This window comes from Oncorhynchus clarkii, chromosome 12 (assembly GCF_045791955.1).
Source record: "Oncorhynchus clarkii lewisi isolate Uvic-CL-2024 chromosome 12, UVic_Ocla_1.0, whole genome shotgun sequence".
Classification (NCBI taxonomy): domain Eukaryota; kingdom Metazoa; phylum Chordata; class Actinopteri; order Salmoniformes; family Salmonidae; genus Oncorhynchus; species Oncorhynchus clarkii.
In genome coordinates this window covers 44,004,134-44,031,782 of record NC_092158.1, presented here as the reverse complement: position 1 = coordinate 44,031,782, position 27,649 = coordinate 44,004,134, and the positions used below count along the sequence as shown (strand labels likewise).

The following is a 27,649-nucleotide window of genomic DNA, read 5'->3' as shown; positions in this document are numbered from 1 at the left end:
AGTGAGGAGCACAACTGAGGCTAGAGGAGATATTCATGATTATAACATTGAGAATAGAATAGTGTAGGATGGCTAAAATTGCTTCTTAATATGTGTTTTTGTTGAAGTTTGTTACTCTCTGTAAACTGCTGGAACTGCATTCAAAGGAAAAGTTGACAATACACTGTGGATTAACTGTAATGCTATCCTAAGAGTTTTAGAAGTTTTCTATGACTCAACAAATTTGTATACTGAGCTATTGTATTCTCTCAATAGCTATTGAATCCAAAGAGGCTCAGCTCATTCACATGATATGCCTCTAGAGATAATCAAGAAGTTGGTGCTTTTTGTCCTATTCACGTCAACAATGTTCCAATTAATTTATTAATGGCTTTACTCTACATTACAAAACTGCAAGTTTGGTTCCCTGTGGATTTTCCCCCCACAACTATGAATAAGACCACTGACAAACAATATGTACAGTATGTGTCTGCTTTATACCCCACCAAACAGACAAATCTACATTTAGGCCAGGATTCAATCAGATCAGCGTTAACCCCCAGTTACCAGCAACTGTATAGTATATAATTAATTTTGTTGAGGCAATGTCGGAAGTGTAACTGCATTCTGTAGATAATCTGTAACCATGAAGTGCTTCAAAAGGCTGGTCATGGCTCACATCAACACCATTATCCCAGAAACCCTAGACTCACTCCAATTTGCATAGCGCCCTAACAGATCCACAGATGATGCCATCTCTATTGCACTCCACACTGCCCTTTCCCATCTGGACAAAAGGAACACCTATGTGAGAATGCTATTCATTGACTACAGCTCAGCATTCAACACCATAGTGCCCTCATCTCATCTCATCAATAAACTAAGGACCCTGGGATTAAACACCTCCCTCTGCAACTGGATCCTGGACCTCCTGACGGGCTGCCCCCAGGTGGTAAGGGTAGGTAACAACACATCCACCACGCTGATCCTCAACACAGAGGTCACTCAGGGGTGTGTGCTCAGTCCCCTCCTGTACTCCCTGTTCACTCATGACTGCACGGCCAGGCACGACTCCAACACCATCATTAAGTTTGTCGATGATACAACAGTGATAGGCCTGATCACCGACAACGATAAGACAGCCTATAGGGAGGAGGTCAGAGACCTGGCCGTGTGGTGGAAGGACAACAACTTCTCCCTCAATTTGATCAAGACAAATGAGATGATGTTGGACTACAGGAACAAGAGGACCAAGCACGCCCCCATTCTCATCAATGGGGCTGTAGTGGAGCAGGTTGAGAGCTTCAAGTTCCTTTGTGTCCACATTACCAACAAATTAACGTGGTCCAAGCACACCAAGACAGTCGTGAAAAGGGCACAACAAAACCTATTCCTCCTCAGGAGATTTGGCATGGGTCCTCAGATCCTCAAAAGGTTCTACAGCTGCACCATCGAGAGCATCCTGACTGGTTGAATCACTGCCTGGTATGGCAACTGCTCGGCCTCCGACCGCAATGCGCTACAGAGGGTAGTGCGGGACCAAGCTTCCTGCCATCCAGGACCTTTATACCAGGCACTGTCAAAGGAAGGCCCTAAAAATTGTCAAAGACTCCAGCCACCCTAGTCATAGACTGTTCTCTCTCCAATCGCCCGGCAAGAGGTACCGGAGCACCAAGTCTAGGTCAAAGAGGCTTCTAAACAGCTTCTACCCCCAAGCCATAAGACTCCTGAACATCTAATCAAATGGCCACCCAGACTTTTTGCATTGCCCCTCCCTTCCCCTTCTTTTACACCGCTGCTACTCTCTGTTGTTATCATTTATGCATAGTCACTTTAAGAACTCTACCCACATGTACATATTAACCGGTGCTCCCGCACATTGACTCTGTACCGGTACCCCCCTGTATATAGTCTTGCTATTGTTATTTTACTGCTGCTCTTTAATTACTTGTTACTTTTATTTCCTATTGTAATTCATATTTTTTTAACGGCATTGTTGTTTAGGGTCTCGAAAATAAGCATTTCACTGTAAGGTCTACTACACCTATTGTATTCGGCACATGTGACTAATAAAATTAGATTTTATTCAATCAGATCCAAGTTAACCTGCGGTAACCGACAACTGCATAGCATATCAGTGCTTTTGTTTAGGGAATGTCGGAGGTGTAACTGCATCGTAATTGTCAAATCCACAAGTGGCTCCAGGCATTATACCTATCGCAGACATTGCCATTGGATGCATTAGTAGAAATCCCATGCAGCTGTATTAGAAGATCAAACACAGGAATATGTGATGTCATCTAAACCTTGATTCGGCTGATATAAATCCTTAATATTATGTTTAATGATTTTAAGTTTGAGTGTCATTATTTCTATATAGCCTACAAAAGCCACATTCGTTGATGACAGGTGTATAAAATCGAGCACACAGCGATGCAATCACCATAGCTAAGCATTGGCAGTAGAATGGCCCGAACTGAAGAGCTCAGTAACTTTCAAACTGGCACCGTCATAGGATGCCACCTTTCCAACAAGTCAGTTCATCAAATTTCTGCCCTGCTGGAGCTGCCCCGGTCAACTGTAAGTGCTGTTATTGTGAAGTAGAAACTTATAGGAGCAACAATGTCTCAGCCGCAAAGTGGTAGGCTACACAAGCTCACAGAATGGAACCACTGAGTGTTGAAGCTCGTAGAGCGTAAAAATCTTCTGTCCTCAGTTGCAACACTCAATACTGAGTTCTAAACTATTTTTCATGGTTCGGGCTTGGCCCCTTAGGTCCAGTGAAGGGAAATCTTAACTCTACAGCATACAAGACAATTCTGTGCTTCCAAATTTGTGGCCCGGTAAAGCCCGTTCCTGTTTCAGCATGACATTGCCCCTGTAAACAAAGAGCGGTCCATGCAGAAATTATTTGTCGAGACCAGTGTGAAATAACTTGACCGGCCTGCCCAAAGCCCTGACCTCAACCCCATTGAACACCTTTGGGATGAATTGGAACGCCGACTGCGAGCCACACCTAATCGCCCAACATCAGCGCCCGACCTCACTAATGCTCTTGTGGCTGAATGGAAGCAAGTCCCCACAGCAAGGTTCCAACATCTAGTGGAAAGCCTTCCCAGAAGAGTGGAGGCTGTTATAGCAGCAAAGGCCCATGATTTCGAGCATGTGTCCACATACTTTTGTGTTTAATCTATAGCATCTTCAATTCCTATAATTGCATCCCCAGTGCACACAATAACACAAAAACATGTACATTATTAAACCGATATAGTACTTCAACAGTAACAGTAAGGCAGTCTTACCATAGAGGATTATACTTGCATTGGTGATCCCCATGGTGTTCAGGGCAACACAGGTGTAGTTTCCGTAGTCCTCTTCAGAAACATTCAAAAACATTAGCATGGATTGTTTACCTTGGTTCTCTATCTTAACCCCATTCAGTCCATTGAAGAGTCTGTAAAGAAGAAAATACGTTCTTTGAATATTGGTACTGGAATCCCATATCTACTGTATATGTTTATCCATAAGAAAATCCCTATAGACGTGAAGTTAAAAGCTACATCTTATCTCAATCAAATTTGACCCATTGGGGGATATGGTGTGAAGGTGTAGTCCAAGGGTGTGAAATAAATTTTGCCCCGGGGGCCGCATTTCCTTGCCATCAATATTAGCAAAAAATAGCTTTCTACTAATTGTTTTGGTAATTTTCTATTCTCCCCTGACTGTCTAGCTATTATTAGCAAGCTGGACAGTCCATTATCATTTCTAAACAGTTTCGATTTGGTTTAAGTCATTTAAAAAAATATTGAGTTTATCCCCTAGATTGGACGCTCGTATGTTTGAAACCCTTGGTGTAGTCTGTAAACAATGTCAGTATAATCCAGTCCAGTTTGAGTGCATTGCTGTGTAGGTATTTGTGTATGTCACAGGATGTTGGTGGCAACTTAATTGGGGAGGATGGGCTTGTGGTAATGGCTGGAGCAGAATAGATGGAACGGTATCCAATACTTCAAACACACGTTTTCCGTGGGTTTAATGCCATTCCATTTGTGCCGTTCCAGCCATTATTATGAGCCATCCTCCCCTCAGCATTCTCCACTGGTGTATGTGTATGTCCTTGAGAAGGGCTTAGCACAAGCATGGCTGCTAGGTAAAGACTATTAGTCTCGGGAACTTACATCGACAAAAATACTTCTGAAATAAGTCTCTAGAGCCCTAATACTGAACACAGCTCATTGGGTCATGCTGAGACGACAGCTCTGGATCGCTGTACAACAATCTGCATTGTGTAAAAAAAATATTTGGCTCCATCACTAATATTCCCCACACTTCACTGGCTTGTGCCGGTTCGTTTCGAAACAAGATAGTGCAGTGATTTATTATTTTTAAAAACTATACTTTCTCAGAGGTTGTCCAAGCAAAGCAGCCCATTGACAGAAACAAATTATGCAAAAACAAACACAAGTCGACTTTGGTGGCCATGATGGTTCTCGTCCAAAGAAAGTAAAGTAATTTGAATTGTAAATTATAATTATACAAAATTAAATATCGCCTGTGGAAAATGAAAACAGCTGGGGGATATAAATCTCCTAACAATCAACAAAGGCTGAGACCCTTAAATGCCCAGTGCAGTCAAAAACATGAATTCCTCTGTTATATGCATTTCCAGACTATGTTGGAAAAATACTGTGAAATATGAAAAGCATGACAATGCCCTTTTAGTGTATGAGCTGTTTGAAAAGACCTCCTGAAATGTCAGCCTGTTGATGGGTGTACATGGGGTGTGGTATATGGCCTATATACAATGGTGGAAAAAGTACCCGGCTGTCCTACTTGAGTAAAGTAAAGATACCTTAATAAAAAAATGACGTATGAATGAAGTAAAAGTAAAAGTTGTCAAAAATATAAATATTAAAGTAAAGTACAGCTACCCCCAATAAATATTTAAGTAGTACTTTAAAGTATTTTTACTTAAGTACATTACACCACTGCCTATATACCACGACTAAGGGATGTTCTGGATAGTGCCTGGATACAGACCTTAGCTGTGGTGTATAGGCCATATACCACTAACCCCCGAGGTGCCTTTTTGCTTTTAAAAACCATTTGCCAACACAGTAAGGCAAAGAAAGACACATCTATATTGAACATTTTGTTTTAATAAATAAATTCATAATAAATACATTACGCCAGAAAAAGTAGTCTCGTTGCTAGACTGGTTGCTATGCAACATAACCACAGGCTAGCTAGTACGTTTTCATTAAATGTATGCAAAAACAGAGCATTAGCGCCACTTCTCGAGTGACTAACAAACAGCAATTATTTATTAATGTTGATCTGAATGATGCCTTTTATTGTGCATGAATGAAAAAATTGCCCCGCGTTATTGTTTGTTATTGCCTTGCCCATGTTGTTGTTTGTTGGATCCATGCTGCTGGAAATGGATGCCATTCTTCTAGTTGGGGAAGTTGCTGCTTTGTTGTCAGAGAGAATAGTGCTTCACCGCTTCGTCGCTTCCAGATTTGGTATCCAGTAACTTTGAAGATAGGTTTCAGATCTGTGTCCACTGACAGACATTATTTCTCATGGTTCGGAGGCAGTGGTTTGTGTAAATCTGCGACTCCCATCGGCTTTTTGATGTACCTGAAAGATATAAAAGAAAATAATGTTAGCTAATAGTTGGGCCGACATAGCTACCAGTTATATTGTCAGGGTAAAATTCATTTAGCTAGCTAGCTAACAGTTACATACCATATGTATCCATTCACTGCTTTCCGTTTCGGGAGGAGGTACAACGCAGGGGCGACGGAGGGATGGAGGGACAGATACTACTTAAGCGTAGCTATCAGGCAGAGGGGATCACCCGGCAGTGCAAACATGTATCCCTGTCCACTCTCCCTGTTCTTGTCCTGCAGGCCCTTGTGTTTTTTTTGTGGGTTTGTTGAACGAGAGAGTCGCATACTGTAAGCTGTTCTCGTCTGTACATATATCAAATGAGTCAGGTTTCAACAGACGGTTTCCCTCCTTCACCCGTTTGCTCAAAATGAAGTTGAACATCAAACCATACTTTCTTCACCAAACCATCAGGTGTTTCAGTGTCCAGAACCTTGGATTGTTTGATGAGCTGCATGTCTTTTTCAGTTATGGCTGTGTGGTGGGCAGCTTTGTCAAGTGCCTCTTTCCTCACGTTTGTATTTACGTCGACAAACACATTGTTGCTCGTTGTGAATTCGGTGTCCTTCTGTATATTCCATGCCAAACTGATAGGGGGGATCTTTGATATGTTGGTTCAAACCAGCTCTGTGTCCAGCATAGCTGCTAATCTCATGTTCTTCGCCATTCATGTTCCTGACTGAACCATAAAAGTCCTGTAGGATGTCGTTCAGCTCCGTTTTTTTGTTGTATTCCCAAACTCAAAATGTATCCCTTTTTCCACACACCCGTCAGTGAAGCAGGTAAGAGCCCACTTTGTTTGTTTCACATTGTACTTGTTTCTCTCAAGTTCATCTAAACTCTTATTTTCTACATGGGCATGTCAAACAATTGTTGATGTAGCCAATTTATCAAGGTGAAAGGCGCAATGATATCAAAATGAAAAGGCTAAACGTGGTATACAAGCTCACATACCCACAGCTAAATGTGGCTTTAGCCAATCAGCATCCAGTATCTAAACTACCCGGTTTATAATAGTTACTAGATGAATAAGAAATACACTTCCAAACCTCTCTGCCAATATCAACTATTTTTCCACTCTCTGAGTGGAGAGTTTTTCCCTCTCCACTCAGACCAAGTCCAGACAGTCCTAGCAAAATTGTTGCTTGAGAAATTGCTCTTTGCGAGAAATTGCTCTTTTTTGTTTCTTTTTGGCCATTTTTATAAAAAATAACTATCACAGTAAGGTACATAACCTTTTCACACGTACCAACAAACGAGTGTGATCATCTACAGTTGTCCCTGCAACGTACGCTCAAACCAGTGTGATTACAACACTTATTTAGAATGTCAAGTTTCGATTGACACAACAGTCAGCACTTGAGCTAGCCGCACTGTGTTTTCACAGAAACATTTTGCACAAACACAGTCCTTGCAAAGTTTTGTCCTGAATGTGACTAGTTTATTTTTGGATGCAATGTTCAGACATTCACAGAAGTAAAGACAGCATGCAGAATCCTCAAAACCGGAAAATGTAGGCTACATTAGACCTTGTGCTAAATGAGGAAAGATTGACATAACACAAGCCGTCATATTTAGATCATTCTCAGCTGACAGAAACCACAATATGAATTAGCTAATAGCAATTACAATTTATAATTCATCACATCACTGGTAAGCTCACTATTGATTGAAATAATTGAGTAAAACACTTTTAAAAAAACAAAAGTAATCCGACGATGGCTAACTTCCGGAAGTTTACTTGAAAGATAATTGAACCATTCCTTCACCTCATTATAACATCTTTGGTCAGACAGAAGTGTATGTGACACGCAGAATGTATTGTATAATGTCAACAAACATGGCACCACACATAGCTGGAAAATAGCTTAACATTAGGCCATTATAATCAGTACAACCTTCAAAAAAGTATTTTACACACATCATAGGTGTCCATTACAATCTCTGCAATCATCTGAATGCATTATTTTCACCAGTACTTGAAAACATTTTAATAAAACTGGACACACCTACTCATTCAAGGGTTTTTCTTTTACATTGTAGAATAATAGTGAAGACATCAAAACTATGAAGTAACACATACGGAAATATGTAGAAACCAAAAAAAGTGTTAAACAAATCAAAATATATTTTAGATTTTAGATTCTTCAAGTAGATTTGCACACACTTGTCATTCTCTCAACCAGCTTCACCTGGAATGCTTTTCCAACAGTCTTGAAGGAGTTCCCACATATGCTGAGCACTTGTTGGCTGCTTTTCCTTCACTCTGCGGTCCAACTCATCCCAAACCATCCCAATTGGGTTGAGGTTGGGTGATTGTGGAAGCCAGGTCCTCTGTAGCAGCACCTCATCACTCTCCTTCTTGGTCAAATAGCCCTTACACAGCCTGGAGGTGTGTTGGGTCATTGGCCTGTTGAAAAACAAATGATAGTCCCACAGCGCAAACCTGATGGGACGACATTCTAAATAAATCACTGACACTGTCACCAGCAAAGCACCCTTACACCTCCTCCTCCTCCATGCTTCAGGGTGGGAACTACACATGCAGAGATCATCCGTTCACCTACAAAGACACGGCGATTGGAACCAAAAATCTGAAATTTTGACCAAAAATGTCCAACGGTCTAATGTTCATTGATCGTGTTTCTTGGCCCAAGCAAGTCACTTCTTCTTATTGATGTCCTTTAGTAGTGGTTTATTTGCTTAAATTCAACCATGAAGGCTTGATTCACGCAGTCTCCTCTGAACAGTTGATGTTGTAATATGTCTGTTACTTGAACTCTGTGAAGCATTTATTTGGGCTGCGATTTTTGAGGTTGGTAACTCTAATGAACTCTGGGTGTTCCATTCCTGTGGCGGTCCTCATGACAGGCAGTTTCATCATAGCGCTTTATTGTTTTTGCGACCACACTTGAAGAAACGTTCAAAGTTCTTCACATTTTCCGCATTGACCTTCACGTCACACCATGATCTGATCCACCTGTCTTTGTCCTTGTCTCCACCACCCTCCAGGTGTCGCCCATCTTCCCCATTATCCCCTGTGAATTTATACCTGTGTTCTTTGGTTGTCTGTGGCCAGTTAGTCTTGTCTCGTCAAGCCTACCAGCGTGTTTTTCGTACTCCTGTTTTCTTGAACCCCTGTTTTTCTAGTTTTCCTGGTTTTGATCATCCTGCCTGCCCTGAACCTGCCTGCCATTTCGTACCTTTTGACACTGCCCTGGATTACTGACCTCTGCCTGCCCTGACCCTGAGCCTGCCTGCCTCTCTGTACCTTACGGACTCTGCCGAGGACAACCAACCTCTGCCTGCCCTTGACCTGTTATTTGCCTGCCCCCTGTTTTACAACAGATGTCTGTTATTCTAACTGTCTGCATCTGGATCTTATCCTGAGTCGTGATAGTACGATCTGGCCATGACAGACCCAGCAGACTCGGACCAGCTCTGCAATGCCGTCTCCTCCCAAGGAGCCACTATTGGGAGGCACGAGGAATTGCTTCATGGTCTCATGGAAGGTTTCCAGACCTTTGCAGAATGCCATGACCGTGTGTTTATTACATTGATGGAGCAATTCCGCAGGTTGTCTGTTAGGCAGCCTATCACGACAGTAACCTCAGTAACCCGGCTGTCAGCAGTGCGTCTTTCCCGGCCACCCTGGCTTCCCAAGAACCCCACTTAACTCCCCCGGAACATTTTGCGTGAGAATTGGGAACCTGTTGGGGGTTTCCTTCTCAGTGTTCGCTCATCTTCGAGCTGCAGCCCTCCTCCTTCCGCTCGAAGATAGCGTACCTTATCACATTGATGTCCGGGTGGGCTCTTTCCTGGGCTACAGCAGTGTGGGAACAACAGTCTGCCGTGTGCTTCAGTCTGGAGGAGTTTGTGGCTGAGGTGAAGAAGGTTTTAGATTCTCCGTTTTCCGCGAGAGAGGCTGCCCGGTAGTTACTCGAGCTTCAGCAAGACTCCTGCAGGTGTGGCAGACTATCCAGGGAATTTCCCCATGTTGGCTGCCGAGAGTGCCTACAACCCAGAATCCCTGTACGACACGTTCCTACACGGATTATCGGAGGAAGTTAAGGACCAGTTCGCAGCCCGGGAACTGCTGACAGATGTCGAATCGCTCATCGCTAATCGCCTTGACTATCTAGATCAGTGGGCAGCTACGGGAACGTAGGAAGGAGAGGAGGTCCAATTCCGGTCCCCCTCGCCCGCCCAAGGATTCCACCTCTCCTCCAAGGCATCCCAGAAGTCCCCGACGTCTACGTTTCTGAGACAATCCAAGGCTACCTGAGTTCTCCCGAGAGTCTCCAGAATCTGCCAATTCACATCTTCCCGAGCCGATGCAAATAGGCAGAGCTAGGTTGTCTCCAGCTGAACGTTTATGCAGACAATACGAAGAGTTGTTTGTATTCCGGGACTAATGGTCATTTCGTGTCTACCTGTCCACTAAAAGATCAAGCTCACTGGTAGGTGCGAGTACTCTGGTGGGCCATACGGAGAACTTTCCTTCTCCCCTTACTCACACCCCTCTGCATGCCATCCTGCTTTGGGGGAACCAGTCAAAATCTCTCCCGGTACTCACCGACTCTGCGGCCCACAATACCACTCCCATCAACCTGCAAGTGTCAGGGAACCACAGCGAGGCTATACAGTTGATTATATACATGATATACATGATTATTAAGTCTTCCCAAGTTCCCGTGGTATTGGGATTCACTTGGTTCTAGTGACACAATCCCCTCATTGACTGGACTGCTGGTGCTATCATGGCCTAGAGCCCATTCTGCCACGCCAATTGCCTGAAGTTGGCGCAGCATGCCCCTGGACATTTTCGTGTGGGCTCAGAAGTAGCCTCAGACCTCTCCGCCATTCCCGCAGAGTACCAGGACCTCCGGGAGGTTTTCAGTAAGGCCCGGGCCTCTTTGTTTCATCCGCATCGACCCTATGACTGTGGGATTTATCTTCTCCTGGGCACCACACCACCCCGGTGACGACTGTATTCACCGTCGGGTCTGGGGACCAAGGCTATGGAGACCTACATCAAGGACTCCCTAGCCCTGGACTACGACCTCTGCCTGCCTTTGACCTGTCGTTTGCCTGCCCCCTATTTTTTAATAAACATCTGTTATTCGAACTGTATCCATTTGGGTCTTATCCTGAGTCGTCATACTTCATGTGTTAAAGTAATGATGGACTCTCGTTTCTCTTTGCTTATTTGAGCTGTTCTTGCCGTAATACGGACTTGGTCTTTTACTTAATAGGGATATCTTCTGTATACCACCCCTACCTTGTAACAACACAAGTGATTGGCTCAAATGCATTTAAGAAGGAAAGAATTTCCACAAATTAACTTTTAACAAGGCCCACCGGTTAATTGAAAATTAAAATATTTTTTTTTAAATAAAAATATCAAATATATTGGGGTATCGCTCCCCCTTATAATTTGGGATCAAATATGCTCTGAAAGCAAACACGTTGACATGAGTACCCTGATATCGGGAAATTTGTGCCATTCTGAATTTTTTAAAATTCATTTTAATTTTTAAACACTTTTTTGGTTACTACAAGATTCCATATGTGTTATTTCATAGTTTGGATGCCTTCACTATTATTGGGCTCCCGAGTGGCGCTGCGGTCTAAGGCACTGCATCTCAGTGCAGAAGCGTCACTACAGACACCCTGGTTTGAATCCAGGCTGTATCACAACTGGCTGTGATTGGGAGTCCCCGTAGGGGACAATTGACCCGGGTTTGGCCGGTGTAGGCCGTCATTGTGAATAAGAATTTGTTCTTTACTGACTTGCCTAGTTGCATTTTTTTATTCTACAATGTAGAAAATAGTAAAACTAAAGAAAAACCATTGAATGAGTAGATGTGTCCAAACTTTTGACTGGTACTGTACACATATACATATTCTACAGTATGCTACACGATATACAGAAAATAAGGCACTTACTTTGATAGGAACGCACACATGTCCAAAATGATTAATTATAAGGAAGACAACAATGAAGGAAATGCAGGAGCCAGACAGAACATTTTCCAGTTCGTGCAAGACTGCGCAAATATCTGCATACTTGATCTGTGGAAACACTGTGGAAGTGCTTGGGCTCTCAAAGAGAGAAGTTTGTCCGGCTAAGTAAAGGTTCAAGAATAAATTCCCTGAAATGGGCTACTTAATGTGAATTAATGAGGAGGCGGAACACATCTCAATAAAATTCTATTACATTTTTTTTTGTTAGAAATAATTTTAAATTCACAAGTTAAAACATAGCCTATAGAGAATTAGCAGGCAGCGCGTGTTAATTGTCCTGAAATCATGTGCATAAAACAAGTCACGCTGGGGCGACCGTTAGAGATATTTGGTACTCACAGGTGAAAAGGTTAATTGTCAACCAGAAATGATTTGATATTGAGATTAAAAATTGTAAATATATATTTTAAGGACTTACCTGCGGTCCTCTTTGTACCACTCAAAATCTGCCCCAGGAACAGCAGAGGCCTCACATTGGAGCACCCCTTTTTGGCCCACTGGGGTACCTGTACTCCTGGCATTGGAAATGAAGGGAGCGTCTGTAGGATGCATGACATTAAATTAGTTTTATAGCGGTACATATCCATTTTTATCATTAAAGGTAAACTCAGCAATATGACATCATCACAGACAGCTGGGCAACTTTCTGCTTACAGAAATCAACAACAACATTCTGATCTGCCAAGACGGACACTATTGGGTCTTCCTAATGTGGGTATGCCTCACGGGATGGTGCACATTGGAAATGTTTTTGCAGTCTTGAAAGATTGAAATGATGCTTTTGTGAATGATGTCATATTGCTGTGTCTACCTACCTGATAACCATTCATTTTCTGTCCTTCAAACTGAACTGTTTCAAACAGATGAAGTATCTGTTATCCTGAATAATCTGTGAAGTCCTTCAATATGTTTTCTGTTGATACCAATGTACACGCTAGCTTGCATGTTAAACTAACATAAGGCTTCTTAAATTAATTTATTTACCCCAGCAAGCTCTTAAAACAAGCTTGGGTCCACAAAGCCTTGAAAAACCATGTAGCTGATAAAAGAGCCATATTAGCTGACTATTTAGCTTTGTTTGAGTGTTGAGCTGTTTGCCGTCATTGTTTGTTTTTATGCTTACAATTGACTGTGACTTTCACCGTCCTCACATCTGGGGCTGAGATGTCATTGGAGGAGATGCATTCATAGGATCCCGACTGTTCTTTAGTGATCGCTGTCATATCAACGTATTCCCCTTCAGTGACAAATTTGAGGCCTAAAAAAGAACACAAAACATCCGTGTTTAAATGTAGAAAGCATACAGAGGTGCACAAGGTATTACCAATACCCCAAGGTGATTGAAATGCAGTTTCAATACCTGACTAATAATTTATATTTGACCGAAAATGGCTCCCCAAAAGCCACATAACAACTCAAACCTTGATAATTACATAAAAATACATAGAACCATAACAAATTCCTAGCAGCAGCCGTTGAATTTGACATACACATATGCACATACACAATACTTCAGTTTTCTAACTGTCTACTGATTATGAAACAGTACTTGCAACCAGGTTAAACAGGTGTCATATCCAAGATTCATGGAAATCAACCTTTCAAGCTGTCTGCCACATTGACAAAGGTAGCCTGTAGGCTATACAACCTTATGATGTTTTCTTGCAAGAGAGTGCGGACCGTACCTTTTCTCTATACATCAGACACTACAACATAACATTTCTTCACCTGTTCGTTAAATATTTGAAAGCAGGAGCCACTCGAGGGGGAAATTCTCAAGAGATACAGTAGCAGGGTCTTGTACACAACATCAGCAGGTACCACATTACAGAAACACTGGCACTCAAAATGTTATCGAATGTCAACACACATAGCATAAAATCACATTTCCCCAGACATCAGCAGTCTTGTAGGATAATCACTGCTCTCGCAACGGACATCATAAAGTCTCTAAAGTCTTGCTATTCAAAGAAACCTGCCAGTATCAGTTATTTATCCTCTGTGTGTGTGTGGATGACTGTGTGTGTGTGTGTGTGTGTGTGTGTGTGTGTGTGTGTGTGTGTGTGTGTGTGTGTGTGTGTGTGTGTGTGTGTGTGTGTGTGAGTGTGTGTGAGTGTGTGTGAGTGTGTGCATGTGTGTTTCTTTCTGTGTGTGTGGAGGGGGAAATGGGGCTGAGACTAAAATGGAGAGACACCTTTACTTGGAGATAACCCCTTCCCAATCAGCTGAAATGTCACATACAACATTAGCATGATCTCATTACTTTCCAAAAGCCCTGGTCCCACCAGCAGCTGCTACTGCAGCTTACAGGGGACTGACTGGAAAGGTTGTGCTGGGCTGGGTTGTTACTTTTAACTTTAATGGGAAACGGAAGCACAGGTAATTGAACATTTGTATTTTGTGTTTCTATCAACATTACGCAGATTGAGACGAAGAAGTGGAAATTGAGTTATTGACCATTACTGTGTTATTTTATGGTTGCAGGGGTGAGTGATGGCAAGGTTAACCTAAGATAATTTGGGCTTTAGCGTGACAGCAATTCCTTGTCCAAAAGATGGGCGGAAATGGTTAGGCCTGTATTTTCAGTCCAATCGATGAAATAATGATGTTAGGTTGTTAATGAAAGGGAAAAAGTTTGCGTACTTTCTTAAGATTTGTGATAGAGTTACTCTGCTTTTGTATCTCAGCAGCATATTCTACTTTAAGATTGAACAGATGGTAAAGGCATATGTCACAGCAATTCATTTGGAACGGGAGGTCACCAAGTGTAGGAAACTTCAGCCTTAGAGAGAAATAGCGTGTGCAGGCACTCTTGATTATTGTGATTTTGCTAATTGGCCCAATGAAGACCATGATGAGTTGAACCAGGTGACAAAACAACTAGACCTTCTGGCATTCTATGTTTACCTACCCTGACTCCTGTTGGGCTTTCATTTATACATTCATATCAGTAGTGGTATGTAAGCTACACTAACCAGAATAAGCAAAGAAATATCCAGGACTTGAGTAGGAGAAAGTTTGAAAGTAAAGTCATGTCTCTCATGGTTGATCTTAAAATGAACCTTGTGTCAAAGCAAAAAACTTGTCTTCTGTTCTAATATTCATGCCAGTTTTTGGGGGGTCTGGAGGGATTTGAGAAACACATCAAACGTAAACCTATTCCCAAAATATTATGCCAATGACTTGCTACACAGATGAGCCATATCCTCCAAACACTGTTTCCTTGTCTTTTGCAACTTTTGTAAGAGTTTGAAATTTGCTGCGCACATAGGCTCTGCCTGACTCAACCCTATTCATATTTTATTATTTTCCTTATCATTGAACGTTTTCATATTATTTCCACAACACTGCAGAAAGAACAGCTCCACTGGTGTACAATTGACAATAATTTATGTTTGCAGAGCGGTTTCTGCTTCAGCATAAGTTGTCTTAGCAACCAAGGCTCTTTCACCTTTTGCTGCTAAACCAGTTAACAATTCTAGAGAGAAATCATGTTTTTGTAATGCTACCCGTAATGGTCCCCGGATGTTTGTGTCCAGTTCTCCGTTAGTAAGGGAGCATTCTATGTACAGTATGTGGGCAAAAACCTAATGTGAACCAATTTAGCATGTTTTAGAGTTAGAGTTAGGAGAACATTCCCTTAATGTCAAACAGAACTTACCCAGAACCCAGTTGCAATGTTCACTTAAGTGAAAATACTTTAAAGTACTACTGATGCTTAGCAGGACAGGAAGGTGGTCCAATTCACGCACTTATCATGAGAATATCCCTGGTCATCACTACTGCTTCTGATTGAGTGGACTCACTAAACACACAAGCTTTGTTTGTAAATTTGATTGTTGGAGTCTGTCCCTGGCTATCCGTAAATAAAAAATAAAATGGTGGTTTCTGGTTTGCTTAAAATAAGGAATTTGAAATGATTTATATTTTTTTGATATTTATATTTTGATATTTTGATATTTTGATATTTAAGTATATTTTAGCAATTATATTGACTTTTGATACTTAAGTATATTTAAAACCAAATAATTTTAGACTTTTACTCAAGTAATATTTTATTGGGTGACTTTCACTTTTACTTGAGTCATTTTCTACTAAGGTATCTTGACTTTTACTAAAGAATGACAATGAGATGCTTTTTCCACCGTTGCCATGTTCTCAGAATATCTAATATTAATGTTCTAGACATGTTTCACTGGAAGGCTGCAAGAACATTCCTGTGTTTAGTTTTCTTAGGGTTTGGGCAATATTCCATCAACATCCCACCAAACATATACAGAACATGATTGGTCTAATGTTGGTGGGACATTTTACACTGTTTTATTTTATATACACTACCGGTCAAAAGTTTTAGAACACCTACTCATTCAAAGGTTTTTCTGTATTCTTACTATTTTCTACAATGTAGAATAATAGTAAAGAGATCAAAATTGTGAAATAACACACATGGTATCCATGTAGTAACCAAAAAAGTGTTAAACAAATCAAAATCTATTTTATATTTGAGATTCTTCAAAGTAGCCACCCTTTGCCTTAATGACAGCTTTGCACACTCTTGGCATTCTCTCAACCAGCTTCATGAGGTAGTCATCCGGAATGCATTTCAATTAATAGGTGTGCCTGTTAAAGTTAATTTTTGGAATTTCTTTTCTAATGCGTTTGGGCCAATCAGTTGTGTTGTGACAAGGTAGAGGTGGTATACAGAAGATGTCCCTATTTGGTAAAAGACCAAGTCCATATTATGGACAAGAATAGCTCAAGTAAGCAACGAGAAATGACAGTCCGTCATTACTTTAAGATATGAAGGTCAGTCAATCCGGAAAATTTCAAGATCTTTGAAAGTTTCTTGAAGTGCAGTCGCATAAACCATCAAGTGCTATGATGAAACAGACTTTCATGAAGACCGCCACAGGAAAGGAAGACCCAGAGTTACCTCCGCTGCAGAGGACAAGTTCATTAGAGTTACCAGCCTCAGAAATTGCATCACAGATTTCCAGTAACAGGCACATCTCAACATCAACTGTTCAGAGGATCAGGCCTTCATGATCGAATTGCTGAAAAGAAACCACTACTAAAGGACCCCAATAATAAGAAGAGAATTGCTTGGGCAAAGAAACATGAGCAATGGACGTTAGACTGGTGGAAATCTTTGTGAGATGCAGAGTATGTGAACGGATGATCTCTGCATGTGTGGTTCCCACCGTGAAGCATGGAGGTGGTGTGATGGTGTGGGGGTGCTTTAGTGGTGACATTGTCCGTGATTTATTTAGAATTCAAGGCACACTTAACCAGGATGGCTACAGCATTTGTGCAGTGATACGCTATCCCATCGGGTTTGCACTTTGTGGGACTATCATTTATTTTTCAACAGGACAATGATCAAACACACCTCCAGGCTGTGTAATGGCTTTTTGACCAATAAGGAGAGTGATAGAGTGCTGCATCAGATGACCTGGCCTCCACAATCAACCGTCCTCAACCAAATTTAGATGGTTTTCGGATAAGTTGGACTGCAGAGTGAAGTAAAAGCAGCCAACAAGTGCTCAGCATATGTGGGAACTCCTTCAAGGCTATTGGAAAAGCATTCCAGGTGAAGCTGGTTGAGAAAATGCCAAAAGTGTGCAAAGCTGTCAAGGCAAAGGGTGGCTACTTTGAAGAATCTAAAATGTAAAATATATTTTGATTTGTTGACCACTTTTTTGGTTAATACATGTGTTATTTCATAATTTTGATGTCTTTACTTTTATTCTACAATGTAGAAAATAGTAAAAATAAATAAAAATACAATTAATAAGTAGGTGTGCCCAAACTGTTGACTGATTCTGTATTTACAGTGCATCCGGAAAGTATTCAGACCCCTTGACTTTTTCCACATTTTGTTATGTTACAGCCTTATTCTAAAATTGATTAAATCGCTTTTTCCCTCATCAATTTACACACAATACCCCAAAATGACAAAGCAAAAACTGTTTTTTTTTAAATGTTTGTGAATTTAGACAAAAAAAATTGAAATATCACATTTACATTAGTATTCAGACCATTTACTCAGTACTTTGTTGAAGCACCACTGGCAGCGATTACAACCTCAATTCTTCTTGGGTATGACGCTACAAACTTGGCACACCTGTATTTGGGGAGTTTCTCCCATTCCTCTCTGCAGATCCTCTCAGGTTGGACGGGGAGTGTTGCTGCACAGCTATTTTCAGGTCTCTCCAGAGATGTGTTTTGGTATGCTTTACCAGATCTGTGCCTCGACATAATCCTGCCTCGAAGCTCTACGGACAACTTCTTCGATCTCATGGCTTGGTTTTTGCTCTTACATCCACTGTCATCTGTGGGACTTTATATAGACAAGTATGTGCCTTTCAAAATCATGTCCAATCAATTGAATTTACCACAGGTGGACTCCAATCAAGTTGTAGAAACATCTCAAGGATGACCAATGGAAACAGGATGCAATTGAGCGCAATTTTGAGTCTCATGGCAAAGGGTCTGAATACTTATGCCAATGAGGTATTTCTGTTTTTTAAGTTTAATACATTTGCTAAAATTTCTAAAAACCTGTTTTCACTTTGTCATTATAGGCTATTGTGTGTAGATTGCTGAGGAACATTTTTTATTTAATCAATTTTAGAATAAGGCTGTAATGTAACAAAATGTGGATAAAGTCAAGGGGTATGAATAATTTCAGAACGCACTGCATATACTGTACTGTATATACATGTATATACATGTATATATATTTTGTAACTTTTTACCCCTTTTTCTACCCAATTTCATGCTATCCAATTGGTAGTTACAGTCTTGTCCCATCACTGCAACTCCCGTACAGATCTGGGAGAGGCACACTTTCTTGAGTGTACTTTTAACAGAGCTGAGAAAACACAGTTCTCAACTTCTATACTGTCATTATCACAACGTGACTTAAGTGTGACAACCACTCACCTAGCTGCTGTTTGGACGATAGGTCTTGCAAGATAGCCTAAGCCTAGATACCCTGTGGTTAGCTTTGAAGATAATTAGGTTCAGTATCTTAAGCAATGACACTGGTAGTTCATTCAGAAGATTAGGCACAGCCACTGTAGCACAGCTACTCAAATCAAGCAGTTAGACACTACTGCATGGCCTGTATGCCCCTATTCTATTATTGGAAAGTCTGGAGGGACTCCTTGCCCCCCTTAAGTCCACATTTAGGATCACTAGAAAGCTTTGTTAATGCTTTACATCACTGACCTTAAGGTCTGCAAACCAAAGCAAACATGACACCATTTCCATGTTATTTAACCCAAATATTGTACGTTAAGTCGCTAGCCGTTAGCAATGTACTGTAGCTTCTAGCTGCACAACTGTTGCTTGCAACCATTGCAACATATTAACTGTTATGTTTTTGTATCAAATTAATACCTGCACAACTTCACTTTATTTGTGACATTGTAAAATGGTGTTGTTTTTCTTAATACAAATCAGTATTTTCCAAGTTTAGAGCAGCTTGTTTGGGTTTGGATCGACTGCTTGTGAATCTTCACAAACTCTTTCAAGAGAAAGCTTTATGTAAAATATTATCACATTTCACATGGCTTTGTGTAGCGGCTCAAATCACCTTAGAGCATTGAATAAAAAAATCTGCCAGCAGTCATGAAAAAGGGGAGAGATTTGTTAACTAGTGTTTATCCAAGAAGTTGTTCTACTGCCTGATTCAAAACAAACGATAGAGCACAATCAGAGAGGAAAGGGCAAGATTCTCCAAAGGCAATGTTTCATCTCAGAGCCTTTTACCTGGGAACATATTCAAAGAACAAGTTCTTAAGAGGATGGATATACACGAGGCTATCATGATCAGTGCCTTGTTACTCCACATAGCTTGTATGTTAGTTATTAAACATAACACTCAAAAGCTCAAGTGCACCTAGTCCATAGGTATATTAGGAAATGCACAGACAGAACCACTGGACTGTTGCACTTTGCATCACTCACTACCCATTCCTGAAACAGGGCACAGATAAGGTCGGCCAGTGGCTACATCTGCCATGTGGGTTGTTCAGCTCTTCACGTTACTCCTAAAAAAGAATGATATGATGGAATAGAAATCCTAGCCAATATTAGAAAAATATCTTAAACGTCTACAAACATTTTAAACCAAAGATGTATCAGTGAATTATATATCAGTTTGAATCATATTGATATTAACACATACCAATATTCAACTAGAATGTAACATTTCTAAGTTAATCACACAAACAAAAGAATCCCACAGGAGTTGATAAACATATATCATCATATTTAATCCAATTTCACTACCCCACTTCTTTTCTTTCAGTAACACATTCTTGATTTGCTTCAGAAGACAGGACATTGTGCCTCAAAAAGTGCCTCAACTTTTCTAAACTGAATGACAGATTTGCCTTGAATACTCTGACACAGACAACAAAGGAACTGGAAATGACTGTAAATTGTCAACAGCAGAGCGATTTCTCCAAAGCCCATGCTAAATTCAAGACAAGAACACAAAACCACAATCTTTACAGATCAAATCAACTATTTTCAAACTACAATACTCACTTCCCCTCACCTTCTATTGTGTGTGGTTCTACAACAAAGTGATTGTATTGACAACGGAGACAGATCATCTGTGCATTAGAAAAGTAAATGAGAAACATATAAATAAACACCCAATGGGAGAAAGCAGCTTTTGATTGACTCCGATGCCGACCGATCGCTGATTTGTGTTAGGCGTAAACAAAGCCAGAGGCCCATTGCAATTACAGCCAACAGCCTCCCTAAGAATCCTGCGGCCATTATGGAATTGTCTGTCCACAGTGAGAGAAGGCTTATTAGATTGTTAAAGGGCGAGAGTGACTGGGACATTGTGAGGAGAAATGAATAATAGAGCCATCCCATCTCTTCCACCTCTGGTTTAAAGCCCCAGTGATAAGTTAGGTCCAGGCTACATTACTGAGATTAGCATCGAAAACAACGGGCTCTCCACATTACACTTCATGTGGACTTGTTTGCCTCAATCACAGAGTTCTCTGAGGAGGGTGGAGTAGCTTGATGAGAGTGGAGAGTGAGCGCACGTTTGCCATAGACAAGTATCTTGGTCGTAACAACCACATCTTTGGGGTTTGTCACACTTTTATGAGGGAAAACAACACGCACACATGCACACACACACAGCATCAACATAGGCAGACACTGACCTGTGGTAATTTAACCCTTCAACCAAAGAACCATATACACTGTCCTTTGGGTAGTGGAACATTATTGAAACACATGGAAACTGCTGGACGTGAAAAACTGTTCTTGACACACTCAAACCAGTGCGCCTGGCACCTGCTACCATATCCCGTTCAAAGGCACTTAAATATTTTATCTTGCCCATTTACCCTCTAAATGGCACGCATACACAATCCATGTCTCAATTGTCTCAAGGCTTAAAAATCTGTATATAACCTATATCCTCCCATTCATCTATACTGTTTGGAAGTGGACAAGTGACAACAATAAGGGATCATAGCTTCCACCTGGATTCACCTGGTCAGTCTGTCATAGAAAGAGTAGGTGTTCTTAATGATTTGTACACTCAGTGTATGTTGGTGTTTCCTTTCTTTTGGCAGTTATCTGTACATCTCATTCAGTCAGTTAAAACGGGCCGGTGGATACTGTTACACTAATCTGATATGAAGTCTGTCCTATAATTGAAGCCCATGGTCTGTCTCGTTGTATTCTCCGTATTTCCCCAGTCCATTCAGCTTGAGCTGGCTAAGGGGACCAAGGTTGTCTGTCGCTTTAGCTCCTACCTTTCTGGTTTGCAGTAAATTAATATAAACGCATTATGGGATGACGTTCTACTTATAATGAGATTTTAGAGAGCTAATGATTTTATAATAAACCATTGACCATTATTAATATTTGTCAACAAATCAAATTGCAGTATGCAATCACCGCTGGATGGAATGGTTCCTAATAGGTCTTCAAAGCGTTGATTATGACTTTTGTCTGCGTAAACCAATTAGGAAACTGCTGAGAAACTTGATAAGGGGTGGTTATATTGAAAATCATGGGAGTGCACCGGGGACTTCGCTATTACTGCATAGCAGATAGAAGAGGACAAAGCATTATCTTAGCAGGATAGAGGCACATTCACACACAGGCACACAATAGGTTCACTTCAAGTGATTTACACCCTGGTTCATTCATAACCTTACTATTTAGATCTTTAGTCTTTTTGCAGGGCAGATTAGGACACTTCAGAATTTGTGCAGTTAACAGGTGTGTAGTGATGTAATGCATGTAAACACTTAGGTACTTTAGCTGGAAATTAAAACCGGTAACTCTGAATGCACTTTGAATCCACATTGTAGCACTATTACATCACAAGTTGCTGTTTCACATAACCTCTGATGAGCAAAGTCAACGATGTTAGCCAAACAGTATAGTTGTGTGTTTCTCAAAATATTCCTCTCATTGAGCACTCTGACCTCTCCTCAATGCTCTGGGCATCAATCCAACACACTAAAAATACTAGCACATGGAAGTGAATAGGAAATGTGATTCTAAGACATTACACTGTTCATTGGAAATGAACTGTATACATGTATAGCTGTATTCTGTCAAAGCCTGTCAAAGGAGTTATTAATATTTGTTTGTTTAATATTGGCTAATATAAGGCTTAATGATGTAAGTAAGTACTACGTACAGTATAGATGGAAGATCATCATGGACCGTGAATCAATTATGTTCATCACAGCTTTTAATCAGGAGTTGTGTATGGATCTCTGCTGTCATTTGTGGAAGCCTTCCCAATATTTTTACCTCAATACTTACTGTAATGTCAATCCATTACCATGCTGTGAGTCTCATCCATGTAAAATCTTGGATCTGCTGTCAAAATAGAAATAATAATAAATCAAAAAAATTCTAATGACAGAAAAAAGTGTCCACATTCAGAATACCTACAAGCTATTCAATTATTTGTCAGCTCTTGTTAAAGTATTTTACTAGTCTCATCCTAATGCATTATGATAGGCGTGTAATTCCCCCTCCTGTCCAATTTGTGGGATATTTTTTTTAAAGCCTTTTGAAACGAAATTGCTCTCTCAATTATCCTCCTTATTTCATTAATACTAGCCCTACATTGTGAGAACTGCTCACCAGTTCAGTTCATTTTTATTATATCTTAATCTCCAAACCTTTTGCATAGAGGTCAGAGGCACATTATGTGAGAGAAATCCTATTGTTACAGCCAGTGGACAATTTGAGAACTGAGTTGTATTCAGTAGGCACTAGAAGGGAGAACACGTTTTGATATGAGGAGTGAAATGGGATTTAAAACTTGACCTTGTCCAGTAACAAAAAACAGCTGTTGGATAGGGCACATGTGGTTACAGAATTTTTATTTTTTTACCTTTATTTTACTAGGCAAGTCAGTTAAGAACAAATTCTTATTTTCAATGACAGCCTAGTGGGTTAACTGCCTGTTCAGGGGCAGAACGACAGATTGTCAGCTCGGGGAATTGAACTTGCAACCTTTCGGTTACTAGTCCAACGCTCTAACCTGCCACCCCAATTGGTTTTTCTATACACTTTAGCCTACTTCTTTACTGTAGCTGTGTAAAGCTGTGCCAGTTGATAACAAAAGCATTTAAAACAAACTTGGATCAGAATCTGTCTGGACCACATCATACAATAAGACCGCAGTAAAAACTGCACATGGCCAATGATTTCAGGGGTCATATGGTTGGGTAACCACTTACTAACTGAGCTTCCCTCTTACATATTATATTGAATGATAAATGAGACAATAATGCCTAATACTATTTATTGAACTACCAATGCATTAAGGGGGAATTCCGACCCAAGTTAAGCGGGCGTAAATTAAACATATTTCCCTTTTTATGCACATTTTCTCTACACTTATTCTTTTCTACTACATTTTTTTGACCAGCTTTTTCTTTGGGGGAGGGAGAGTTAAAGGTATATTCATGTCAATTGCCACAGTTTATACCACACATAGGCTGCAACATACAGAGACATTATCATATTTATCATTTTGTAATAATAAAATTGGTACGGAAATAAAAGAGAAGCAAAAACAGGTAGGCCCACACAAACTCCCCATCCTAACATGTCTCCTTCCAAACCCCCCACATTCATTTGAGGGTATTTTCATCCATATTGGGTGAACCATTTAGAAATTACTTTTAGGGGACCAAAAGTATTGGGACAAATTCACTTATATTGTCACGCGGGACTAGGTGTGTGTGCAGGAATCAGACACAGAGAGAGAGTAACGGAGTAAAGTGCTTTACTATTGCACACCAAACTGATAAGCCCAATACAATACAGGGCGCAGGACACTATACCAGACAACCCAAAACCACAGGGTGTCCAGTATAGAAAATAAAATACACTACGACCTAATATGTACACACGTAACAAAAGACAATCCCGCACAAAACAAGGGCGGGTCAAACTACTACATATAGGGAAGCTAATTCAACCAAAATACACACAGGTGAAACTAATAAGACAAAACCAACAGACAAACGAAAAAGGGATCGGTAGCGGCTAGTAGGACGGTGACGACGACCGCTGAGCACCGCCCGAACAGGCAGGGGAGCCAACTTCGGCGGAAGTCGTGACATATGTGTGTACTAAAGTAGTCAAAAGTTTAGTGCTTGGACCCATATTCCTAGCATACAATGATTACATCAAGCTTGTGACTCCACAAACTTGTTGGATGCATTTGCTGTTTGTTTTGGTTGTGTTTCAGATTATTTTGTGCCCAATAGAAAGGAATGTTAAATAACGTATTTTGTCATTTTGGAGTCACTTTTATTGTAAATAAGAATATAATATGTTTCTAAACACTTCTAAATGAATGTGGATGCTACCGTGATTACGGATAGTCCTGAATGAATCGCGATTAATAATGAGTGAGAAAGATACAGATGCACAAATATCATACTCCAAGACATGCTAACAGGGGAGGTTAGCATCTTTTTTGGGGGGGGGGGGGGGGGGGGGGGGGGGTATGGTATTTATGCCTCTGTAACTTTCTCACTCATCATTATTCACGATACACTCAGGATTATCCATTTCTTGGAGCATTATTATATCAATATGGTTTCTTGCTAGAATATCGAGACAGCTGGAACGAATGATATGAATATTAAGGCCTTTGCAATTCCATGAGAGAATATAGTGTTGCCATTATTTTTCTGAAATGTAACCGTTATCTTTAGTGTTGATAAGCCCATGTGAGTAAAATAAAAGCAGGACCCACAGGGAAACCCACCCATTTGTCCTTCTCCACCCTGAAGACCCTCCCTGTAAACGGTTCCCCCTTTGCCTCCCTTCGCTGCCTCCCTCCACCAGCCCCCCCCCCCCCCCCTCCCTAGGCCCTAGCCTTTCCTCCCCGGTTCCCCCTTCCCTGCACTATAATTACAGGGTTGTAGCTTAATGGCGAGTGGCAGCCTTACATATGAAATCTCTTAATAAGCAGTATATTTTTGGTCTTAAGGTATTAAAACAATTCAAATAATAAAGTAAAACCAAATAAGTAACCAATTCAGACCTTTACAATTAAGTTAGCAGACTTGACGAGTAAGGGTGTGTAACAAAGAAAATAAATATGGAAATTAAGACAAAAATCACATATGACAGATATGCAATCCTAATGCCTAAACAGTCAAAAATAGGATAGATGTAGGATCCATATATTGTCCATCATTGTGTAAATGAACTGGACCATAGGCAATATAATTATAACAAGTTCAATGCTCAGCAATAATAGTAATTTTCTTCCTTGTACCCACACATAAGAGGTGTCTTCATAATCTTCTTATGCTGAGGACAGCATCATAGCCATAGGCTAGGCTGCTTGATTCCGCATGGATAGCATACCTGAATAATGAGCCAGTCATGCGGTTCCATCTGTTGGCTTGTCCCCTTGTGTGTTGGGTTTCATGTGCTTCTTGAAGAAGTCTTGAGCTGGGACCCAGCTTCTCCTGCACGAACAGTTCATAAAAAAAGATTGCTTTTGAAGGAAGATGGGTTGTCCGCTTCCAAACCAGTTTCAAGCCCTGTGACCCACACACTGAATTTACGGGAATTATTTTCAAGTGATTCCTTTTTCTCTTTAATGAGTTTGATTATCCCTTCCAACTTAGCTTGCGCGGTTTCCAGGTCATGGAGTCACACCTCTGTCACATTGGCTGTCTTCTCCAGGCTTTCCAATTTGATTGAATAGGTATCCCCTTTAGCAGGTATCCACTTTGTAAGTTGAGGGGCAGAGGTAATCTCCTCACGAACAATCTCTCGTATAGTGGCGGCCATCTCTTTCTGTTGCCTGGTGTTGTGAGCCACCATGTTCCCACGGTTGAATTGTGCACAGACAAATTCTAGATGCTGGATTGTGATAGACCTGCTAGTTATGTCTCGTCAAACAATGAATGTCCCACACCTTAATAAAATTTTTAGTATTGACACGTTTTGGGAAATACAGTAAGTCAGTTCATTCATAGTAATTTGCAAAAGAAAGCATGCCTGCCACCGGAACTGGAAACCATCTGAACAAGTAAAGTCAGGATTTCAGTCACTCCTCCACACGTATTCTGATCTGGAACTTAAGTATGAGAATAGCATGCTATTCACCCGCTGTACTTTTCGGGTGGAGATCATAGAAATTAAGGTTTGGAGGAGGTGTGTCTAATATATACCGTATTCTGACCTGGACTTAGTTCCCTCATAACTCAAACACTTTTATGTGCGGTCAAATGATGAATAAGCTCGAGCAACATGTCGATTCCAAGTGGAACAACATCTACTTACTGTTTTTTCGATAGAAATAACACTACTCTCCATGCACTGTAATTTAGATTTTTTTAAGAGCTATTGATAAGAGCGAGGTAAATGAGTAAGCCGTTTGGACAAGGGGATTGTAAATCTAAATTACAATTGTTTTATATATGTTTTACCTTATGATCGCTGGAGATAAATGTGAAATCAGTCATACGGCAGCAAACTAAACCACATGAACACATCAGCTTTTCCACAGTAAAGTTTATGAAATTCTAGCCTCATAACTTGCAGGGATGAAATTTGGAGACCCAAACTATAGGCTTCTGTAGCCATTCATATATAGTATAGCGCCAAACCTACCAAGTTGGTTTGTGATTTCTAGAAATATATTCCTGGACTTTTCATTGTATTTTTAAAAACAATTTGTATCGTGTTAAATATTAGACACGATCAGATGCCACCATCAGTCATACCCACATCCATTTATAACTGTCACTTTAGTGTTGATTTCCGTACATTTGCATCATGCCATCACATTGCTACCTTTCTTTCCTCTGTCACGTTTGACTAGTAGTTCCTGAAGATCGCTAGCAAACGAGGATCATATTAGGCTAACGTATTACAAGTTGTGCAATAATTTGGGATATCATTATGTAATGCAGACCATATGCAGCAGTTTATACCTGGAGGATGGTGCTAGGTTTACGATGACTGGACCGTTGTCATCACAGTTCCATGATTAGTAAGGATTATTAGGGTAGATTTACAGGACTTTTGTTCAAATCAAATAACATATTATTTGTCATATCTTATTTGTAAAAAATTGGTGTAGACTAACAGTGAAAGGCTTACTTACGGGCCCTTCCCAACAATGCAGAGAATTTTTTTTTGATAATAGAAAGATAATATAACACAAGGAATAAATACGCAATGAGTAACAATAACTTGGCTATATAAACGGGGTACCAGTACTGAGTCGATGTGCAGGGGTACGAGGTAATGGAGGTAGATACAGTGCCTTCAGAAAGTATTCATACCTCCTGACTTATTCCACATCTTGTTGTGTTACAGCCTGAATTCAAAATGGATTAAGTTTATATTTTTTTCTCACCCATCTACACACAATGACAAAGGGAAAAAAAAATAAAAAATTATGTTTGCAATTTTT

The 27,649-nt window shown here is 40.5% G+C and overlaps 1 protein-coding gene across 2 annotated transcripts in view; it reads right to left on the bottom strand.

The window, feature by feature from the left end:
- The window catches only part of LOC139422047 (opioid-binding protein/cell adhesion molecule-like), a 391,772-nt gene that overhangs the window by 1,012 nt on the left and 363,111 nt on the right, over positions 1–27,649 (bottom strand). For both annotated transcript variants that reach the window (XM_071173184.1, XM_071173183.1), the window contains 3 exons: positions 12,803–12,937; positions 12,098–12,218; positions 3,282–3,433 (listed from right to left, as the gene is read on the bottom strand). In XM_071173184.1, the coding sequence (XP_071029285.1) occupies positions 3,282–3,433; positions 12,098–12,218; positions 12,803–12,937 (408 nt within the window). The remainder of the gene's footprint in view (positions 1–3,281; positions 3,434–12,097; positions 12,219–12,802; positions 12,938–27,649) is intronic.